Source organism: Catharus ustulatus, chromosome 2, assembly GCF_009819885.2.
Source record: "Catharus ustulatus isolate bCatUst1 chromosome 2, bCatUst1.pri.v2, whole genome shotgun sequence".
Lineage (NCBI taxonomy): Eukaryota > Metazoa > Chordata > Aves > Passeriformes > Turdidae > Catharus > Catharus ustulatus.
In genome coordinates this window covers 45498202-45516729 of record NC_046222.1, presented here as the reverse complement: position 1 = coordinate 45516729, position 18528 = coordinate 45498202, and the positions used below count along the sequence as shown (strand labels likewise).

Sequence of the window (18528 nt, the reverse complement as noted above, 5' to 3'; positions counted from 1 at the left end):
AGTGACAGCGGGATGCGCCAGGTAGCGACCTATCAGAATAGGCGATGCCTGCGGCGGAGCTGCACCCGCGGTGTCGTCAGAGAGGAGCCCTCTCAGGGAGATGGGCGGGCCCTGCCCTGGAGTGGCGGCCGGCGGAGCCATTCCGAGTGCAAGGAGCAGGAGAATGACGCGGGAAGGAGCCAATCTGCTGTCGTGGCTGCTGCGGAGGGTGGGCCAGACCGGTCGGTGAGCTGCGGGTGTTGGCTGCAGGTGGGTGCGCGCTGCTCGGAGGGAGCGCTCAGGGGGGACTGGCGCTTCGCCGCCTGCGGAGAGGCGGCAGTGGCGAATAGCGCCGCATGCCGCGGCCGAGCCGCGCTGTGAGAGAAGGGGATCCCTTTGCCCCATCCCGCCCGTCCTGTCACTATTATCCTCCCTTAGAATGAACGGGGCCGCCGCGGGGCGCAGGCGCGGGCGGCCTGAGCATGCGCAGTCTGGCCCTGGCGGCGCTGCCCTCCCCCGGCGGGCGGGGCGGGAGCGATGGCGGCCGCTGTGCGGGGCTGGGGCCGATGGGGCTGGGGCGGCCGAAAACCCCGGCCGTCGCACAGAGAACGTAATTGCCCGCTAAGCTGTGCCTCCCTGGGCCCTGTGCGGCATAGGGAGGTGGTTATGCCCTCGAGCGGGGAGGGAGGGAGGCGGTTCTTGGCGGCAGCGCGCCCTTTGAGGACAGGTGATGCGCGGCCCATCTCTGGCAGCGGCACATCCCGCTGAGGTGTTGCCGTCAGCGCATCCATCCTCCCGGGCCCCTGGCAGAGCTGTCGCAGCGGGCTGGGCTCTGTTTGCCTTTTATAAAGGGGAGCTGGTTGTTCCGAGAGCAGATGCAGCGCGCTGCATCACCCTAGCAGCGTTCTGGTCCCTAAGGATCTGTGCGAACAAAGGCCTCTTGTATCCCATGCTCATTATTCTGTTAAGAATTCCAATGGTTGTCAGAACTGGATTCTCATGGGCCCTCAATTATAGGCCGTCTGTAAATCCTCAGAAGGTAATAAATTTGTTTGCCCTTTGGTTCTGGAGCTGAGCCGTAACTAAAAAATTATTTGAAAATTTACAACCCGTCTTTCTGTTGCTTGCCTTTAGAAATACTCGCACTTAATCCATCCTGTATTGACCATGTACAAATGATGCAAAAATACTGAAAATTGTAATACTGCAGGTATTTGTTGCAATCCGTTTTTGTTGTTGTTGTTTAGCATTGCCATCTCACTGTTAATATGGAAAACTGCTGTTTCTACTCAGGCCAGAAGGTCTTTCTGTCTAGAATAAGTCTCAGTTATAGCTGAGTATAAATTGGTCTTCGCAAAATATTTTAAACACAAAAGTAACATTGCATAAAAAATGTTTAATCAAAGAATCAGTTGGGTATTTGACTTATTTCAAAATATTATTCCTATTTTTGTTCGTGATTTAGTGGCGCAAGGAATGGCATAATCTTATTGTCCAAACCCACAAAGTTCACTGACACAGAGAAGGATTTAAGAGTCAAGAAAAAATCCCAGGAAAATGCTCTTCACCAATATCAAACTGTAGCTGATGCTTACATTTCAAACTTTGTATTCTGCGCACTTTGAAGAAGAATTTGTGGCCTTTTGTGTATTTAGTTACTGATAGGTGATAATGGATTGTGGATCTTACATACTTCCAAAAACCCCTTTGGTTTCAATGATAGGTTTGGGCTTGTCCATGCTCTCTACATAAGAGATTTAAACGTGTAGCACTTTTTTCACTAGTGGATTAATTTTCTTTTTTTTGTAAAAATGGGCTTCCTGCATAAATGCAAACTGAAGCTCAAGATGCACTGAATAATACGTAATATAATTAAGGATGTATTCAATATAAACCCACATCTTTTATTTTAAGTAAATAATAAGATATGCTAAATTATTGTCTAAAGATGTTCAATATTGCATGCATGTTTTGAAAAAAACCCACATTTTAAACACATGTAAAAGTGATAGACTACACTGAAGCCATTAAAAGTTGTTATCTTCTTTTACAGAATTTGCAATTATTTTCATCAGAACTGGAAGTACAGAATGTCATTTTAATTCCCTTTTTTCCTGCAAATTAAAATTACAGTTCTTGATCTTTTTTTGGCTAATAAAATAATTTGCAAAGTAACTTGATGAATTGGGGAAATTTAATTTTAGGATAAAATCCAGCCAGTTTTACTTCTTTTAAGTGATTACTGCTTTATCTTAATGGGTTCATATGTTTGTCAGGGAAGATGCATTTAATGATCCCTGCTTGCAGAATGGGAATCTTCCACTTTTGGAATGCTTCCAGGAATTAGTCCAATTTCCTTACTTCCTACTGGGTTTCTTTATCATGTTGTTTTTTTTTATCACTTCTAAAGAACACAAAGCTTTGAAGTCTCTGTGTCACCTTTCAATCTGAGAATACTCTCTGAACATTTATTATTGATAAATGTCTCAAAATGTCCTGTGCATTTTTTTGCTTGTCATAAAATGATTGACTGAATATCATTTTTCTTCGAAGTTCAGTTATTTATGAAAAACCTGTGAGACTCAGTTGCATTGAAATTTCCAGGCAGGAACTTGGAATTCTCTTAGCATTTTGAATCTCAGGCAATCAGTGACAATCAACACATTAATGGAAAATAAAAGCACAGAACTTCCACTCAGTATTTATAGTCTAATTACATTTTAAACCACTCTTGTCTTTTTAGTCAGCAATTAGAAGTGTCACCAAATCTTACAGATGATACCTGTTCCTCATACTCATCTTAATGAATGTTAAATTAGATGCATAGTGTAGAGTGATGTCTTTAAAACTTTAATGACTAACAAGTCATTATTTTCTCTCCTTTTGAATGGACAAGGGATGAAAATAGCAAATCATCTTGATGGATATACAGTAGACTCAATAATATAATACCTTTAATATTAGATCTTAGAATGCTGATCTTGACCTTTTCAAAACTCACATTAAGGCACAGTTAAATTTTGTATGAAAAAAACCCCTGAAAGTTCTTAGGGAAATCTATACAATTTCTTTATCTTCACTGTGCTTAATTCTTTCATCCTCGGTACGCAAAATGTTCTGTAAAATACCAGCTCTTAGATTTCCCGGTTTTAAAATCCCACTCCCTAGTAAGACATACTATCCAAGCTGGGAGAAGGCCATGAAATAAATATAATGTTTCACTGAAGAACCATTTATTTCTCATAAGAGACCTGCTATGAAGTACAAAGATTAAATTTTTTTCTAATTGATGAGTGCTTTAGCACAGATGTATTGTGCTTTCTGATAAAAGCAGAATAGATGGTTTTGCAATTGTTTGTAAATAATAAAGTACCAGATTGGGGTTGAGTTTAGACTGGTTTTGCCAGCTGTGTTGGAAGAGGAGCAAACGTCTCCCTGCACAGTGTTACTGGTGATTTCTGAATGGCCACTCCTTTGTGCTGGGAACAGTCTCGAGCCTCAGTCCCAATCCAAGGGTTTGGTCCTGTTTATTGGCAGGCAGGCACAGCACGAGCTGAGTTATGTGTGATACTTGTGTGTGTTTAGTACTTCCACAAAACACAATTCCCAAGGCTATTTCAAAGTCACACATATTTGTATGTATATTTTTATCTCACTATTACAAAGGGATAAAACAGTTTGGTGTCTTTGCCACTTTCTTTCTGGACCCTCATCTGGGTGTTCATGCCTTCACTGTTCCCTAGTTTGATACATTTCCCTTGGTTATTCACTAAGAAATAATTGCGCTTCTTCTACTATTCTCAACTTCATTAGCATATTTAAGCTTCTGTAACCATTTTATCAGTTGTAGCAGTAGCAGCTAAGGGTGTTTGGACTGTTGGTATAGCAACATCTTTTCAGCAGAAGTGTTTATTAATCTACGTACATTATGTGAGCATGTTCCAATCAGTGCTTTGGCGGGAACTACACAGATTCTGCACAAACAAAAGTTCGTCTGGGCTCAAAGGTCACTTCACAGTTCTGTTTGCTTTGCTCTTTCAGATCTGGTGGAATGGATATGAAAATCATTTCTAGGGGGTGTACTGCACTGGTTATGATTTTAGTGTATGCCTGTATGTTCTGAAAATGTCTGTCATGGATGTTTTTGGTTTCCTTTATGAGTTTAATAGTATGCTGTGTTTATAGTCTCCTAGTCTAATATCTAGGATTCAGCATATATCCAGGTTATTAAATTCATAGTTTAAAGGTCATTTGGACTTTCCAAACGAAAAGTATAAGAAAGTAAATCACACATTTCAGTATCTTCTAGGAACAAAATTATACTAACACTTAAAAAGCATTGCTAACTAGAAGACAACCATAAATATGGTACATCCTATGTTACATATCTTTGAAAAGGGAGTATTGGTGAAGTGCAATGTTCTAGAGATTCAGTGCTGTCAGCTGTTTGGATGGAATTAAGGTCAGTTAAAAATTTGTAGCTTCCAAACAATACTTAGATACTAAGAGGAGCGTGTGTATATCTCATATTTTGACTATGGTCTTACCAAAGTTCTCAGTGTGGTTACCTGGCATCGGGTCAATAAATGAGGTCATTATGTTCTAGACTGCTCTGTCCCTTGGAAAAAGGACAGTGTTAAAACTGGCAAAGGGTTCTAACTAGGTGATCCCTTACAGCCCTTCCAGCCCAAAGCACTCTATACTTCTACGACAGAGGGGTCTCATGAACAGCACAACTAATGAGGTCTGGGCCCTTATTACTGGATTTTGTGACAGATCATTAAGGGTGCTCTTACCCTCAGAGCTCCCAGGTGGTCCCTTATTTCATGCACTGTAATGACCAAAAGTGGCTTACTATTCCCTGCCTTCTGTTCAACTGCTGGCTGCTCTGTGGCCCTACACTGGCCACTGCTTGCCACTTGACTGTCAGGCATGCAGAATGCCTGGCCCCTCAACTGGAGACATGTACAGATAGTTTTGAGAGGTACATATATGTCCCCCACACATGTGTTATTTGGGGTTGACCTTAATAATGGTGAAGTTTGTATCAGTTTTCACTGTAGCAGCCAACTGGCTTTGTGTTTGAGGTGTCTCGCAGTTAAAATAAGCCAGGGCAAATGTTTAACTTTTAACTTTAGGGGAGTTTAGTTTTGGATTCATTTTCAGCTGTCTTTGTCAACCAGTTGTTGATTTGTCGTTTCTTGGGGTTTCTTTAGAAAAGCAGGCTAATAGCTAAAGGGGCATTTGTCAGTGTAAGATTGTAAAGGTGCAGTATGTGAGCAGGGAAGTCTTGTCAAGTGGTGAGAGACTGGATCACGTACAGCAGTACTTGGGTCATGTTCTGGAGAGGCTGCAAGGCCAGTTACTGAACAGCACACAGACATGTCTTAAAAAGCAAAAGTAAGAGATCCCAACTCTAATGGCCCATTTACTGGAGCTTGGTTCTTGGTAATCCTCATGAAGATGGCCTTTGTAATTGGAATCCTATGGGAATTTATGGAGCAAATAAAAGGAGAGGTGTTCCCCAGCATTCCTGAGCTGCAGACCTCTTCCAACATGTATCTGCACCCCCTATGTTTCTTACCCTTTAGTCAGAGTTGATCAAATATTTATTAAAAACATACTGATTAATTAATATGACTTGGTGGAAGAATACATGAAATAATTATAAATGTCTTGTTTAACATACCAAGTTTTAGCTGAGTTGTTAAGAGAGTTTGGAGGGTTCTAAAATCATCAGCAGATTCAGTGAAGTGGTACATTAATACCAAAATTTAAAAATGAGTCAGGAATTGGCTACAAGACAGCTGGAAAGTGAATTTTTTTTAAGATGTATATTTTTTAATGGAGAGACGGGTGAATTAGGTTAAGTCATTGCACAGTATTCATTACTACATTCCTTTATCATGGACAAAAACATTAAAGATACAATGCTGAATTTTGCTTTTAAGAAAATAATGAGATACTGCTATTAGAGATTAGGATTGGGATGCACTAGATGACTTGCAAATTGGACTAGTGAGACAGTGATGAGATCTAAACCATAATGTTGTACAACAAATCTTGTATCAGTGAAAGAAATTTAGGATCAAACTGGAGTAAAGAGAAAACTGCAAGAAATAATAAGGAAAACCAGAAACTCAGCCTTATAAGGACCTTGGAAAATTTGACAGTTATTCATTGTAATGAAAGTTGAGAGGTGATATCAACACTCTTGATAATTGTAACAGTGAATAAATATACAAAGGAAAATTAAGTCAAATAACAATATTAACAGAAGAACAAATATATCTAAGCGTTAATAAATTGATTGTGTAATTAAAAGGTTTACAGTCTCTACACCAATGTACTGGAATAGAATTTTTGTGGTTAAAGAAAACTTTCTGAAACATTGATTGCTTGTATGAAAATTATCATATGGTGTCTTTCCTAAAATCGCATAGCTGGACTTGATTACAGTAGATGTTTCCATGTTCATAATACCAATATGAATATTACTGAAATTGGTAATTTTATCTACAGAGAGCAAATTGTAGTTTGGAGCTTGCTGTTGAAATTACAGTAATTTCACGAATACAAGCCGCACCAATTTGACCAAAATTTTGGTGGAAACCCGGAAGTGCGGCCAATATTCCGGGGCGGCTAATACATTAACAAAATTCTAAAAGCTGCCAACACGGAAGTGAGAGCCCGCGGCAGCCCCAAGCCAAGCTGGAGCCCGGCCGGCCCCGGCAGAGGTAGGAAAGCCTGGCAGAGGCGGGGCCAGCAGTGTGGGGGGCGGGCGGCTGAGCCTGAGCCAGCAGGGCGGGGCAGTCGGCAGAAGCGGGGCTGGCAGTGCACGGGAGCCCGACTGCATAGGGGAAGATAGCAGAAGCAGGAAGCCCGGCGGCGCGGGGCTGCCCGGCGGCGGGGAAAAGCCCCGTAGAAGCAGGGCTGGCAGTGCACGGGAGCCACATTGCATAGGATAGGATAGTAGAAGCAGGAAGCCCGGCGAGCAGGGCTGCCCGGCGGCGGGGAGAAGCCCCGTAGAAGCAGGGCTGGCAGTGCACGGGAGCCACACTGCATAGGAGAGGATAGCAGAAGCAGGAAGCCCGGCGGCGCGGGGCTGCCCGGCGGCAGGGAAAAGCCCCGTAGGAGCAGGGCTGGCAGTGCACGGGAGCCCAGGGGAACCGGGGCTAGCAGCGTGGGGGAGCCCGGCGGTGCGGCGGCCAGCAGTGCCGGCCAGGGCGAGCCAACATGGCAGCGGTGGTGCAGACGGGAGCGGGGAGCCAGGGAGTCTGGCAGCGGCGGCGGCAGCAGCACCGCCCGCAGGGCAAGCAAACGCAGCAGTGGCAGTGCAGACGGGAGCAGGGAGCCTGGCGGCGGCGGCGGCGGCAGCAACACCGCCCGGCCGGCCCAGCCAAGCCGTAGCGCCGAGCCGGGCCATCCACCCCTATCGGCAACCATGAGCGGGCCGAGCCTGCCTGGCCCCGCCCCGAGCCAGTAAAGCCCGCTATGCCGCGATCCTGTTGCTAATTGGCCAATTTGTGAAAGCTGCGCACGGATTCTCGCTACGAACGAAAGTGCGGCTAATATTCGGGGTGCGGCTTATCTATTGACAAAGACAGCAACACTGTCGAGGCACCGGGGGTGCGGCTTATAATCCGTGCGACTTGTATTCGTGAAACTACTGTACATGTAAGTGGAGAAAAATGTTTAGTATCTATTGTCATTTCCAGAATTTTGCAGAAAGGATTGCATTTCTTTTAGAAGAAGTGTTATTTTACGTGATGCCAAATAAACTTTGAAATTCACATACTTTTTAAAAAGAGTTTCTTTCAAATGTGGCAAACTAATGTTATTGAAGCAACTCTGCTTTTGAAGATTCAGCCTTTTGAGGAGCAGGCTTTTCAATTCATAAGAAAAAGGTATTCTAGAGAATTCTGACATACGAGTAAGTTTTATGATTTATGGAAGCTGGGGTTTATGAGGCCATACCTTATCAGAATAAATGGTGGTCTTGTTCTTCTGTATTTTCCTAGTTCCTCAGGCTTAGAATGGAAAGAGTGAATACGTTGAGATTGTCTGGCCATGGGAAGGAGAAGATGCCTGCTCCAAGGGTGCCAGTGCTGGCAGCAAGATCACTGGATCTCTTCTCTTCCAGGAGACATGGAGGTCTATTTGTGGTTGGAGCTACCTGGTTAGATAAAGTATAGATCAGTCTGCTGTGAAAGTACTTCACATGAAGAAGACTGCCTGACGGTTCAGTTTGCTCTGAATGTATCGTGTCATGAGCCTTTTCACAAAATGAAAAACCAAAACCAGCATTTTCTTGTTTCTGGGTTTTGTTTGGATTTTTTTGTCCCCTGTCAATTCAGGTGGGCCATTACCTGTTGCTGATTTTAATTGGAATTGTGGAAGCAAAATCCTGGAATAAAAAAATTCGAATGTTTCTTTAAGGTTTAAAATAGGCAATCTAGACTCAGATTTGGAGTAAGGGCAGTTTATGCATCTACAATATATAAATAGCTCTTTAAATAGGTGTAAATAAAATATACTGATGTTTAAAGTTTCTTTATGTTGACAAATAAAATATTTTCATTTTAAAAAACAGTTAAAAGCAATTTACCATAGGAAAAAAACCACACTTCAGTGTAGGGATTTTCACCAGAAAAAAACTTGGCTGCTGAAAGGGAGATGGTCTTAAATTTACATGTGTTCTAAAGCCAGTTAATTTACACCACTGGAAGTGAAACTCAGAGTGGGCAAACATAAAGCTTCCTAACAAGACTAGAGGTACATGACTAAATCAGTTTAAATTGACTAAACACTGAAAGGTATTCTGTCACCAAACTGTCTGTAAGTGACCCTATTTGGTAAGCCCAAGCAATCCTGTTTTAGCCAGGCTGTTGGTGTTGTTTGTATTCCATTATTCAGTCCACAGTACCTCATGGGGATCCACTTAGGATGCATTCTAATAGCCTGTGTCTTCCTTGCACTACAAGGTGTAGAGTGATCAGCCCTTTGGAATGTAGAATATGTAATGAAGTTTTCTTTTGCCATCTTAATTTTGCAGAAAATTGTCAGAATTTGGGTTTTTTGAGGGTAACACTAGGACTAGTCTTTCTCTTAAATGACAGTTAAACACACTCCTTGCTGTGTTTCCTGTGGACTTTACTGAAAAAATACCTACAGGTGGGTATTATCTGTAGAATTGTTCTCTGATATATAGCAGATAATTTACTTTTCAAAATTTGCAGTGTGAATATATTTTACAAAGTAGTAGTATTATCAAATTCAATGTAAAAGTCACTTGTAACAAATTTCTAACTGTGCATATGATTTACAAACTAAATTCAATGCTGGGAACTTCTTTGTTTGTTTTATGGTGTATTGATTTTGTTTGGGATTTTTTAATAATAAGACTGTAGAATCAATTACTTATTTTTCCATTTCAGGAGTAGATTGAAGAAAACATGGCCAATCAACGGGATTACATTAGCAGACCTATTTGCAATGGAATTTCTGTTCCTGAAAATAAAATCAATTCCTTAGTGGCTGAAGGTCATGGACAACAAATTCTAAAAGTACTACAAAAGTTCAGAGAACAAAATACATTTTTTGACTTTAAAATTCTTGTGAAAGATGAAATAATTCCCTGTCATCGTTGTGTACTGGCAGCATGCAGTGATTTTTTCAGGTAAACCTAATTTTGGCATGAGTTTGCAGAAAATAGATTCTAAGTTTTCTGGGAGGGAGTAAAATTAAAAACAAAAAAGTTAATAGAATATCACAATTTACAAATATCTGCAAAGCATTCAAACATCATTTTAAGGGTGTTCCAGATACAGCTCTTCGTATTTTCAAAAAGCCATGAGGACTCTATGAATCAGATTCCGATAGCAGTCGAAACTCTGAAATACAAGTTTCAAATCAGAAATGTGTGGTTCTGCTGTTTGGTTGAACTGACACAAGTTATGTATGTTTGAGAGTTGCCTGTATCAATACTTGAAGGTTGGCGAGGATATTGTTTGAATTTTTACATGATAGTCTGTGTACTTTGACACATTTATATTGCAAAACATAACAGATTGAACAAATACATCTTGTACTGAACAATTGTGGATAAATTGTACATAACATTGAAATGAAACTGGTTTTTTTGTCCAAGAAGAGTGGTCAGTGTAGTAGAGATTGTATTTAAACAGATGGGCATACTTTTCCTAAACTACAGATTTCAGCCTTTTAGCATGAAATGGATCTTCTTTCTTGTGCTTAAAGCTATGTATTCTTAAGGGACAGCCTTCATTCACATACAGAATATTAATGTATAAAAAAGCCTTGCTAACCTTTTTATTAGAAAGATTCAAACTTGCAGTTCCACACCAGAAGTGTTTCTGAATACAGTTTACTTAAAGATAAGAGTCTAACAATGAGAAAATGGACTCCTGGGAATGAGTTAATAGCCTCAATTCAGTTGCCCATACATAGATGAGTGTTATTTTCAAATCTGGAAGATCCCATGGTCTAATTGAGTCTGCCACATATGACAGAAGATAGCTAGATGTGTTCTAAGAATTACTGAAAAAAAAAAATGTGGATGAAATTATCCACTTTAGGATCAAATTTGTTTTCTTCTCTGACACACAGTACTACTTTCATTTGTCTTTAACTGCTTGACAGCACCAAGATGATCTGGTAGAAAGAAATACTAGGATGAAATAGCTTCCAGTGGTAATTTTTAGAACCAAAGCTAAACACATGGAAACCCATGTGTCCTTTTCATTACCTACAGGCTCTTCAGATTAAAATCTGCCAGGAGAGATCTCTCCCTGCTCCTAATGGTTGATACAGTGGATAATAGCAGCCATCAGATTCATAAATTTTCCTGAAATGCAAGGCCCATTTTTTACCTTCAAGGAATAAAAAGTACCTAAGTCCACTACATACATTTTGAAATGGAACACCTTTTGTCATCCTTGGACTTCGGACTTCTCTTAGTTTTGGCTTCGTTGTGTAAACTGAAGATTCAGCAACATTTTGATTCTTACTTGTTAGCTTTCAGAGTCAAAGCCTTTCCCTACAATGATCTTCTTCTGCTGTTATTGTTCAGCTGCTATTTGACTCCTTAATTAGAGAGTTCATAGCTCATGGATTAATGCAGAAAGGATTATAAGTGTCACCATTTAGTATGCAAAGAGGTCTTTGAGACACAGGTGTCTTATTTTATGTTCTTGTCCTTCTTTACAGGATGTTCATGTCCCAAAGAGCATATACTATACACAGTGATTTTTTTTTCCTCTTTAGCTTCAGAAAAGGATGGGATTCTAAAAAAATCCCTTGCAACAGAGATACTAAGTGTATAACTGAACTGTGATATAAAAAAGCACTTTTTCTAAATATGAATTGACTATGATATATTAATATCCAGATTCTCTACTTTGCATTTGATGATCTATTCAACTCTTCCTCCACTATTATCTTATTCAGAAGCCACTGCTATCCTGGCTTGAGGCTTAGGCTCTGAGAGGGTAGAGCGAGGGATTTTGCAGCGCTGATCTCTTGCCAGCACTTACCTGCTTGTAAAACTAATTATTTTATCTTGCCATGTTAGACTGTGTGAAAGAGTTAAATGTTATTACATACTTGGAATAAAGTAGTTAAAATTGTAATAAAATTTCCACGAATCTCCTGATCAAAAGTTCATTCCACAGTTTCAACCAACATCTTTGTATTCAGTCACAATCTACTTTCTGCACAGTTTCATTGTGTCAGGCAATCATATGTCAAAATGTCATTTTTTTCTCTGACACTGGCCTGTACTCATACATCTCTCTGTCAACTCTAAAGCAAGTATTAAGTTTCCCTGTGTTTTTTTCTCCTCATTTACCCCTCACCTACTTTTATTTCTGAGGACTACACCCATCATCTTTCTGGCCATTTACTCAGCCTACAATATGGAGGGCTATTTTTTTTCCACATAATTTTATATTCTCGTCCACATTGCATGACCTGACTCATGGGGCCTTTTTTTACTATGTATTTTTTTTAAATCAGCCTTTCTTTCCCAAAGTTGGAACTGATGCTGTCCTGAATGCTTTCACATTTTCTGTCACATTGAGAGCTGCAGACTTCATCAGTTTGTGAAAATCCATACAAAACACAGGTGCTGCTATGATTTTGTTAACCCATCACTTTGAATATGTTCTTATCACCAATTATTTGTTTCTTCAAACACACAAGTAAATTCATTGTTCACATAAGAACTTCCATATTTTAGACCTATTTTAGACCAGTCCACATTACTAAGTGCCCCTGATTGTCTCCTTTTACATCAGTGTTCTCGTCTGTTTGCTAAATCTTTAATGTGTGAATATATCTTCTGTATTCTATTCACAGAGCCATGTTTGAAGTTAATATGAAAGAACGGGATGATGGCAATGTTACTATTAGTAACCTATCACCCAAGGCAGTGAAAGCTTTTCTTGATTATGCTTACACAGGAAAAACAGAGATAACCGATGATAATGTGGAAATGCTCTTCCAGCTGTCATCATTTCTTCAAGTTTCACTCCTTTCCAAAGCTTGCAGTGACTTCTTAATAAAAAGTATTGATCTTGTGAATTGCTTACAGTTGCTTTCTCTGTCAGAAAGTTATGGGTCTGTCCGCTTGTTTGATCATGCACTAGATTTTGTACAACACCACTTTTCATTGCTGCTCAGATCAAGTGATTTCTTGGAAATGAATTTTGAGATATTACAAAAATGTCTCGAGGCTGATGAACTAGATGTCCCTGAGGAAGAATCAGTGTTGAAAGCTGTCCTCCAATGGACCAAACACAACTTAGAAACACGGCAGAAATACCTGCCTAATTTAATTAAAAAAGTGAGATTACACCAGTTACCTGAAAAGACTTTGCAGGACTTTCTGCTTACTGAAGAACACTTACTTAAGAGTGCTAATTGCTCAGTAATAATCAATGATGCAGTTAAAAGTGTGCAGAACTTCAGTGGATTGTTTCCAGATGCACGTCCTTCAACAACAGAAAAATACATATTTGTTCATAAAACTGATGAAGATGGAGAAAACAGACATACATTCTGCTACAACATCAAAACAGATAAATGGAAAGAACTACCACATACGCACATGATTGATCTGCCAGGGTCAAGTTTGTCTAGCTATGGAGAAAAAATATTTATAACTGGAGGATGCAAGGGGAATTGTTATAGGACTGTCAGGCTTCATATTGCTGAACCGTTTCATGATGCCACTGACCAAACCTGGTGCTACTGTCCAGTCAGCAATGAATTCTCCATAGTGTCAGCTATGAAAAAACCGAGGACAATGCACACATCTGTTGTAACCTTAAATCAGCTCTTTGTAATTGGTGGAAAGACCAGAGGAGCTCAAGAAACTCGGAGTCTTTTGGATGTAGAATCCTATGATCCTCTTTCCAAAGACTGGAAATCTGTAAGCCAGTTACCAAGAGGTATCTACTATCCAGAAGCAAGTGCATGCCAGAATATAATTTATGTCCTTGGCTCAGAAGTAGAGATTACTGATGCCTTTAATCCATCTCTTGACTGCTTCTTTAAGTATAATGCTATGACTGATCAGTGGTCTGAGCTTGTAGCAGAATTTGGGCAGTTTTTCCATGCAACTCTAATCAAAGCTGTTCCAGTGAACTGTACATTGTATATATGTGATCTCTCCACCTACAAGGTCTACAGTTTTTGCCCAGAAACCTGTGTTTGGAAAGGGGAAGGATCTTTTGAATGTGCTGGCTTTAATGCAGGGGCAGTTGGGACAGAAGACAAAATTTACATACTAGGTGGTGACTATGCTCCAGAAGAAATCACAGATGAAGTTCAAGTCTACCACAGTAGTAGGTCTGAGTGGGAAGAAGTTTCACCAATGCCAAGAGCCTTAACTGAGTTTTACTGTCAGGTGATTCAGTTTAATAAATACAGGGACCCCTGGTCACCCGTACTGACGATTTGCTCTGGAGAATTCTGAAGCTCCCAAGTCAAAAGAATCTATTTAAATGCACAAGTTTTAGAGCAGTGTTAAGTATTAGTTTACAGATAAAGAAATATGTACTCATTTAAATTTTCAGTATAAATTAAATGCTTTAGGATTGCTTTTGGAAGAGCCCATTAAAATGTCATTCATGCTAATCATTATAGAGACAGTATTACTTAATTTTATATACAACTCCTTTCTGTAATTTTCATAATATTTTTCAAAATTATATTAATTTTCCAAAAATAATATTAATGAGGAATTAGTTGTGTAGTATGTGCCATTATTTCTGTAATATGCACAGTTGTCCCAATAGACAAATTGCTAAATGAGAAAACTGACTGTGATACTGTTTTCCCTATGTAACTGAAGTTTAAGAGACATTTTCATTAGTGTTATTTAGATTTTCTATGTTCATAAACCTTAAGAAGAATTCCTTGTCAGCTTTATCTTATCACAATGACCTTAGCAAGGACAAGAGCCAAAGTGACCTTCACAGTATTAAAACCAGGTATCTAACTTGAAGAGACTGATAATTCCTGTCATTTTACTTCAGCTCTTCAGTTTTACCAGTTTTTCTCCATCCTTGTGCCTTAGTAGTAGCTTTATTTTCTGTTTCCATTCCATTAACTGTGGCAAAGTAAACTTCCATAACATACTGTAGGTAAGATTTCTACAAGACAGATGATTAATGTGATTAATATCTTTGCTTCTGTCATGTTGCTAACTAAAGAAAAACCACTTCAGGATGTTTCCTAATAGAAGTCTTCCATCTCTGAAGTCTTCAGTGCTACCTAATAAGCAGTATCTAGACTGCTTATAGCAGCAAGCTGTAAAAAGAATCGTAGCTGTTGCTTCGGTTAACTATGGGAAAAGTTTGTATCTTGTCATACATCAAACACAAAATTACAAAACTACACCCCCATATTAAAAGCCAGTAGTAAATAGTATTTCTGAGGTGAGAAATCATCTCTTGTGGTTTAAATTAATTAAAACATTTTATCTTGAACTTCATGGTAATTTTAGATGTTAAAATACTACACAGTAAACACTACACAATATATTGCTTGAAAAACTTTAAGTAGTCAGCTATGATAAAACTGTAATGGACTTTTAGTGCTAATATTAGTCTAGCCATGCATTGTGAAGTAAATTTGATCTCATGCTTACAAAGTCAGTCCTCTTTCTGACAGGAGGACACTGAAATTAGCTAAGTTTTATTAATCAATTTGCAATCTTCCACAGCCTGAGAATTTCTTTCTTACCAGGTATCCAGATAAGACACTGAGAACCTTTATGTTCCATATAAGTATTGTGAAAGTAGTAAGGTTGTCTTCTGCCAGACAGAATAATGGTTCTAAACATTTAATCACATCTTTTCAAGCTGTTTAAATCACGGATAAAATTTAGTGAGGCATCAGAGACATTTTTCATGTCTTGAGACAGCTGTGGTAAGTTCATTATCACATCACTACTGCATGTACTTTTTGCAAAACCCAAGCTGAATATTAATGCTTGAAGCTTAATATTGCCTAGAACATGCTTCTGTTTTAAAGAGTAAACAATGGAAGGTTCCAGTTCTGTGATTGACTCTGTAATTCATTATCAGATACCTTTATGAATTTAGGTAACATCATCATAACAATTTTCTTAAGTATGTAAAATAAAATCATGTACATTTGGAGAACATGTTAATAGAGCAGGACCCTTCCACTCAGTAATTTCTGTATATTGATATGTGTGTCAGTTCTGTAGAAATAAGTAGCTTGCTACAGTATTTCAGGCAACTTCCACATTTATTTTGGGTTTTTTTAATAATAGTTCTCCAAACCATATTTTAACTAAACGCAGCTAGGTAACCTTTACAATCACCTTACTGAAACACAAGTATTTTTATATTGGGACACAACTACTTCTTGTTAGTGCAAAGCAAGTGTATTGAGTAGAGAGAGGAAGAATACTATTCCTACTTACTGAAACAATAGGAAAAAACCAAACACATAGGAAAATAGTAGTTTTAGTTTTAATGAAGCTACTCAGGGCAGTGTAGAGACTTCATTAACCATTACTTATTGCAATTTGTCACATCACTGGAATACAAGGCCCGATTCACCTTTGCTTGTGTCTTTGTGTTGTATTTATACCTGAGTAACATGAGTATGCAATTTATGGATTGAGAAAAGTAACATATTGTGCCCACAGTGCATGGGTATAAATAGCTATGCAAATTGGAAGAGACTAGAGAATTGCAAGAGTGTTTTAATTGCCACTGTCATGACCAAGTTGCTGGATCACATAAACAGCAAGCGAATGAGTCATTCAGGTGATGCTCTTTCCCCTAAGTTTTCCCTATAGCAGATCTTTTTGGCAGTCTTCCACCCAGCTACTTGCTGTAAGACTGGCATCCGGCATCAGACGGAGCAATGACGTATGTGAAAAATTCCTCAGTACAGACAGTGAAAACTGACTGAAGCTGAATTGGGAAGATAGGCATGCATCTTTAATATTTCACACTACACTTGTGCAGGAACTAATGCCAGTTTCCAGTTTGACAAATCATTCATGGGTTTCACAGGGAGTTGAGCTCTTACTCAGTGATCAGGAAATAATGTAGTAATGTCAGTTACTTTCTAGCATTGCTTACAGAAGAGTTACTGTGAAATGGTACTGATTTTCTGCAGTTAGGTTGGTAAACCTGTAAGACAGCTCTCACAGAGGGAAAAATGATCGTTTGCCACATTTCCACATAAAAAGTATTAACTGTTAGCAGAACTGAATGCAGAAGAAGCAGAAGCATTAGAAAGTTATGGTTAAAAACGAGGATTTATGACAGAAGTAAGGACCTATATTCAAATCCCTGTGATTAACTGGTAAAGTTGCAAGAAATCTCTGTGAACTACACAAAAGAATATTAATTACTTGCACGAGTAACTGTTGTAGTCTGGATCAAACATTTTTCAGTCTACACAGCATTTATGGAACTAAAAAGTCACAAAATTAATGCAAAGTGAGTTTTAAAAATATCTTTTATGACTTTTCAAAGCTTTTTGAATCAAAGCTTTATGAAAAAGTACCTTCCTCTAAAAATAGTCAGTAACTAGATTAATGATTACGTATGTTCTCACTGAAACAGTGATGTTTAACCACACAAAATGCATGTAAAATTATAATCTATTTGCACTTAAATGATGTAACCAAAATATTTCTAATAGTATTCTATTTTATGTCACAGAATACATTATAAGCATGACCAGTATAATATACACAAAGATAATATATATTGTATGTGGGATTTTAATATCCAGTGATGATTATATTGGATAATCTTAATTTTTAAAGAATGCTATCAAGATATTATGGCACTTTGGTAATGTTATTATACTGGTTTAGTTGTTATAATAAATATCAATTATTCAGGTGTTTTATTGATTATGTTTGCACATACCTGATTATTATTATTTAAGGACTAATTAATTTGTTTTCTATGTTCTTAATACATTTGTAGCAAGTCAGTTTACTGCTGTTAAAAATTCATTATATTTACAAAATGGTGTAGATTTTCTGGGTCAGATTTATTTATGGGTATTACTCTGGGAAGAAAACTGTTTACCTCCTGTGGTTAATATAGGGAGTAGGTAAGGTGTAGGCTATAGAATGTGCTGACTGCAGTTCCAAATGTGGAGATTAATTTTAGATGCTTCTGTTTGTAGGTGACCAACAGGAGGCAGCATAAGATCTATTTTAATTAAAACAGGCTGAAAACAGGGATGTATTTGACAATTTTTATAGCTAACATTATGCTCAATTTACTTTTATCCTTCTAACACCCAATAAAGCATAGAAAACAGTAACATTTCGCTGCTGCCTGGGCTCTGCTGATATGTGGAAAGTACGATACTACACGTTTGCTGAGATGTTCATTCTTTTGTGAAATAAAGCACTGAGCAACTGAATCCTTCTCGGGTCCTTTTTTTTGTTTGTTTGTTTGTTTGTTTTCCCCAGTGAGTTTCAAACTGCAGAGAATGTACAATGTTTCTAATGCAGGTAATCTCTTCCGGGGTTTGTTTTTGTTTTCAATTGGAGAACATTTTGAACGCTATAACCAAGAATTCTGTTAGCATGGAAGAAAACTGCTGTGAGGGGGGTTTATAACGATCCTTGGACCTTATATTTGTATATCCTTTGCATATCGAATTACTGTTCCCATGCTAATTTTAATTGCCTGCTGAAAAGTTCTTAAGTTTACCATTTTAAGGTACTCATTTAAACTGTATCATTTTTAAAAATTAGGTATGGTTGATATACAGGTCTTTTTAACAGTTTAAGTATTGCAAATGATTGGGTATTTATTTTTACTGAAATGGACCTTCCAGACTAGAAGCAGCTTTAAATAAAAGGAGATAAAGTCCTAAAGGATAAAGGATATAGTCTAAAATTTGCTTGCCAAGGCTTGCAGAAATGGCGTCAATACAAAGTTATGGAGCTCAGTGTTGTCTTGTATTCTTCCAAAACTTACAATTTTGTAACCCCGAGACTCCTCTATA

The 18528-nt window shown here is 38.7% G+C and overlaps 1 protein-coding gene across 5 annotated transcripts; it reads left to right on the top strand.

Moving 5' to 3' along the window:
* The first annotated feature begins 67 nt into the window (after positions 1-67).
* On the top strand, positions 68-17937 carry KBTBD3 (kelch repeat and BTB domain containing 3). 5 transcript variants are annotated; one of them, XM_033051523.2, is made up of 4 exons: positions 68-249; positions 8001-9153; positions 9417-9658; positions 12358-17937. In XM_033051523.2, exons 3-4 carry the CDS (start codon positions 9435-9437, stop codon positions 13976-13978), a joined length of 1845 nt encoding a protein of 614 aa, XP_032907414.1. In that variant the 5' UTR covers positions 68-249; positions 8001-9153; positions 9417-9434; the 3' UTR covers positions 13979-17937. The 5 variants fall into 5 exon arrangements, with proteins under 5 accessions (XP_032907414.1, XP_032907413.1, XP_032907415.1 ...); XM_033051524.2 differs by lacking the exon at positions 68-249 and adding an exon at positions 532-1018; XM_033051526.1 differs by lacking the exon at positions 68-249 and having other exon boundaries at positions 7667-8133; positions 9035-9153.
* Positions 17938-18528: the final 591 nt, after the last annotated feature.

Coding starts and splice junctions, on each gene's coding strand:
- KBTBD3 (XM_033051522.2), top strand. CDS start 9,435: ATGGCCAATCAACGGGATTACATTAGCAGACCTATTTGCAATGGAATT. Junction 9,659..12,357: donor GCATGCAGTGATTTTTTCAG/GTAAACCTAATT, acceptor TTCTATTCACAG/AGCCATGTTTGAAGTTAATA.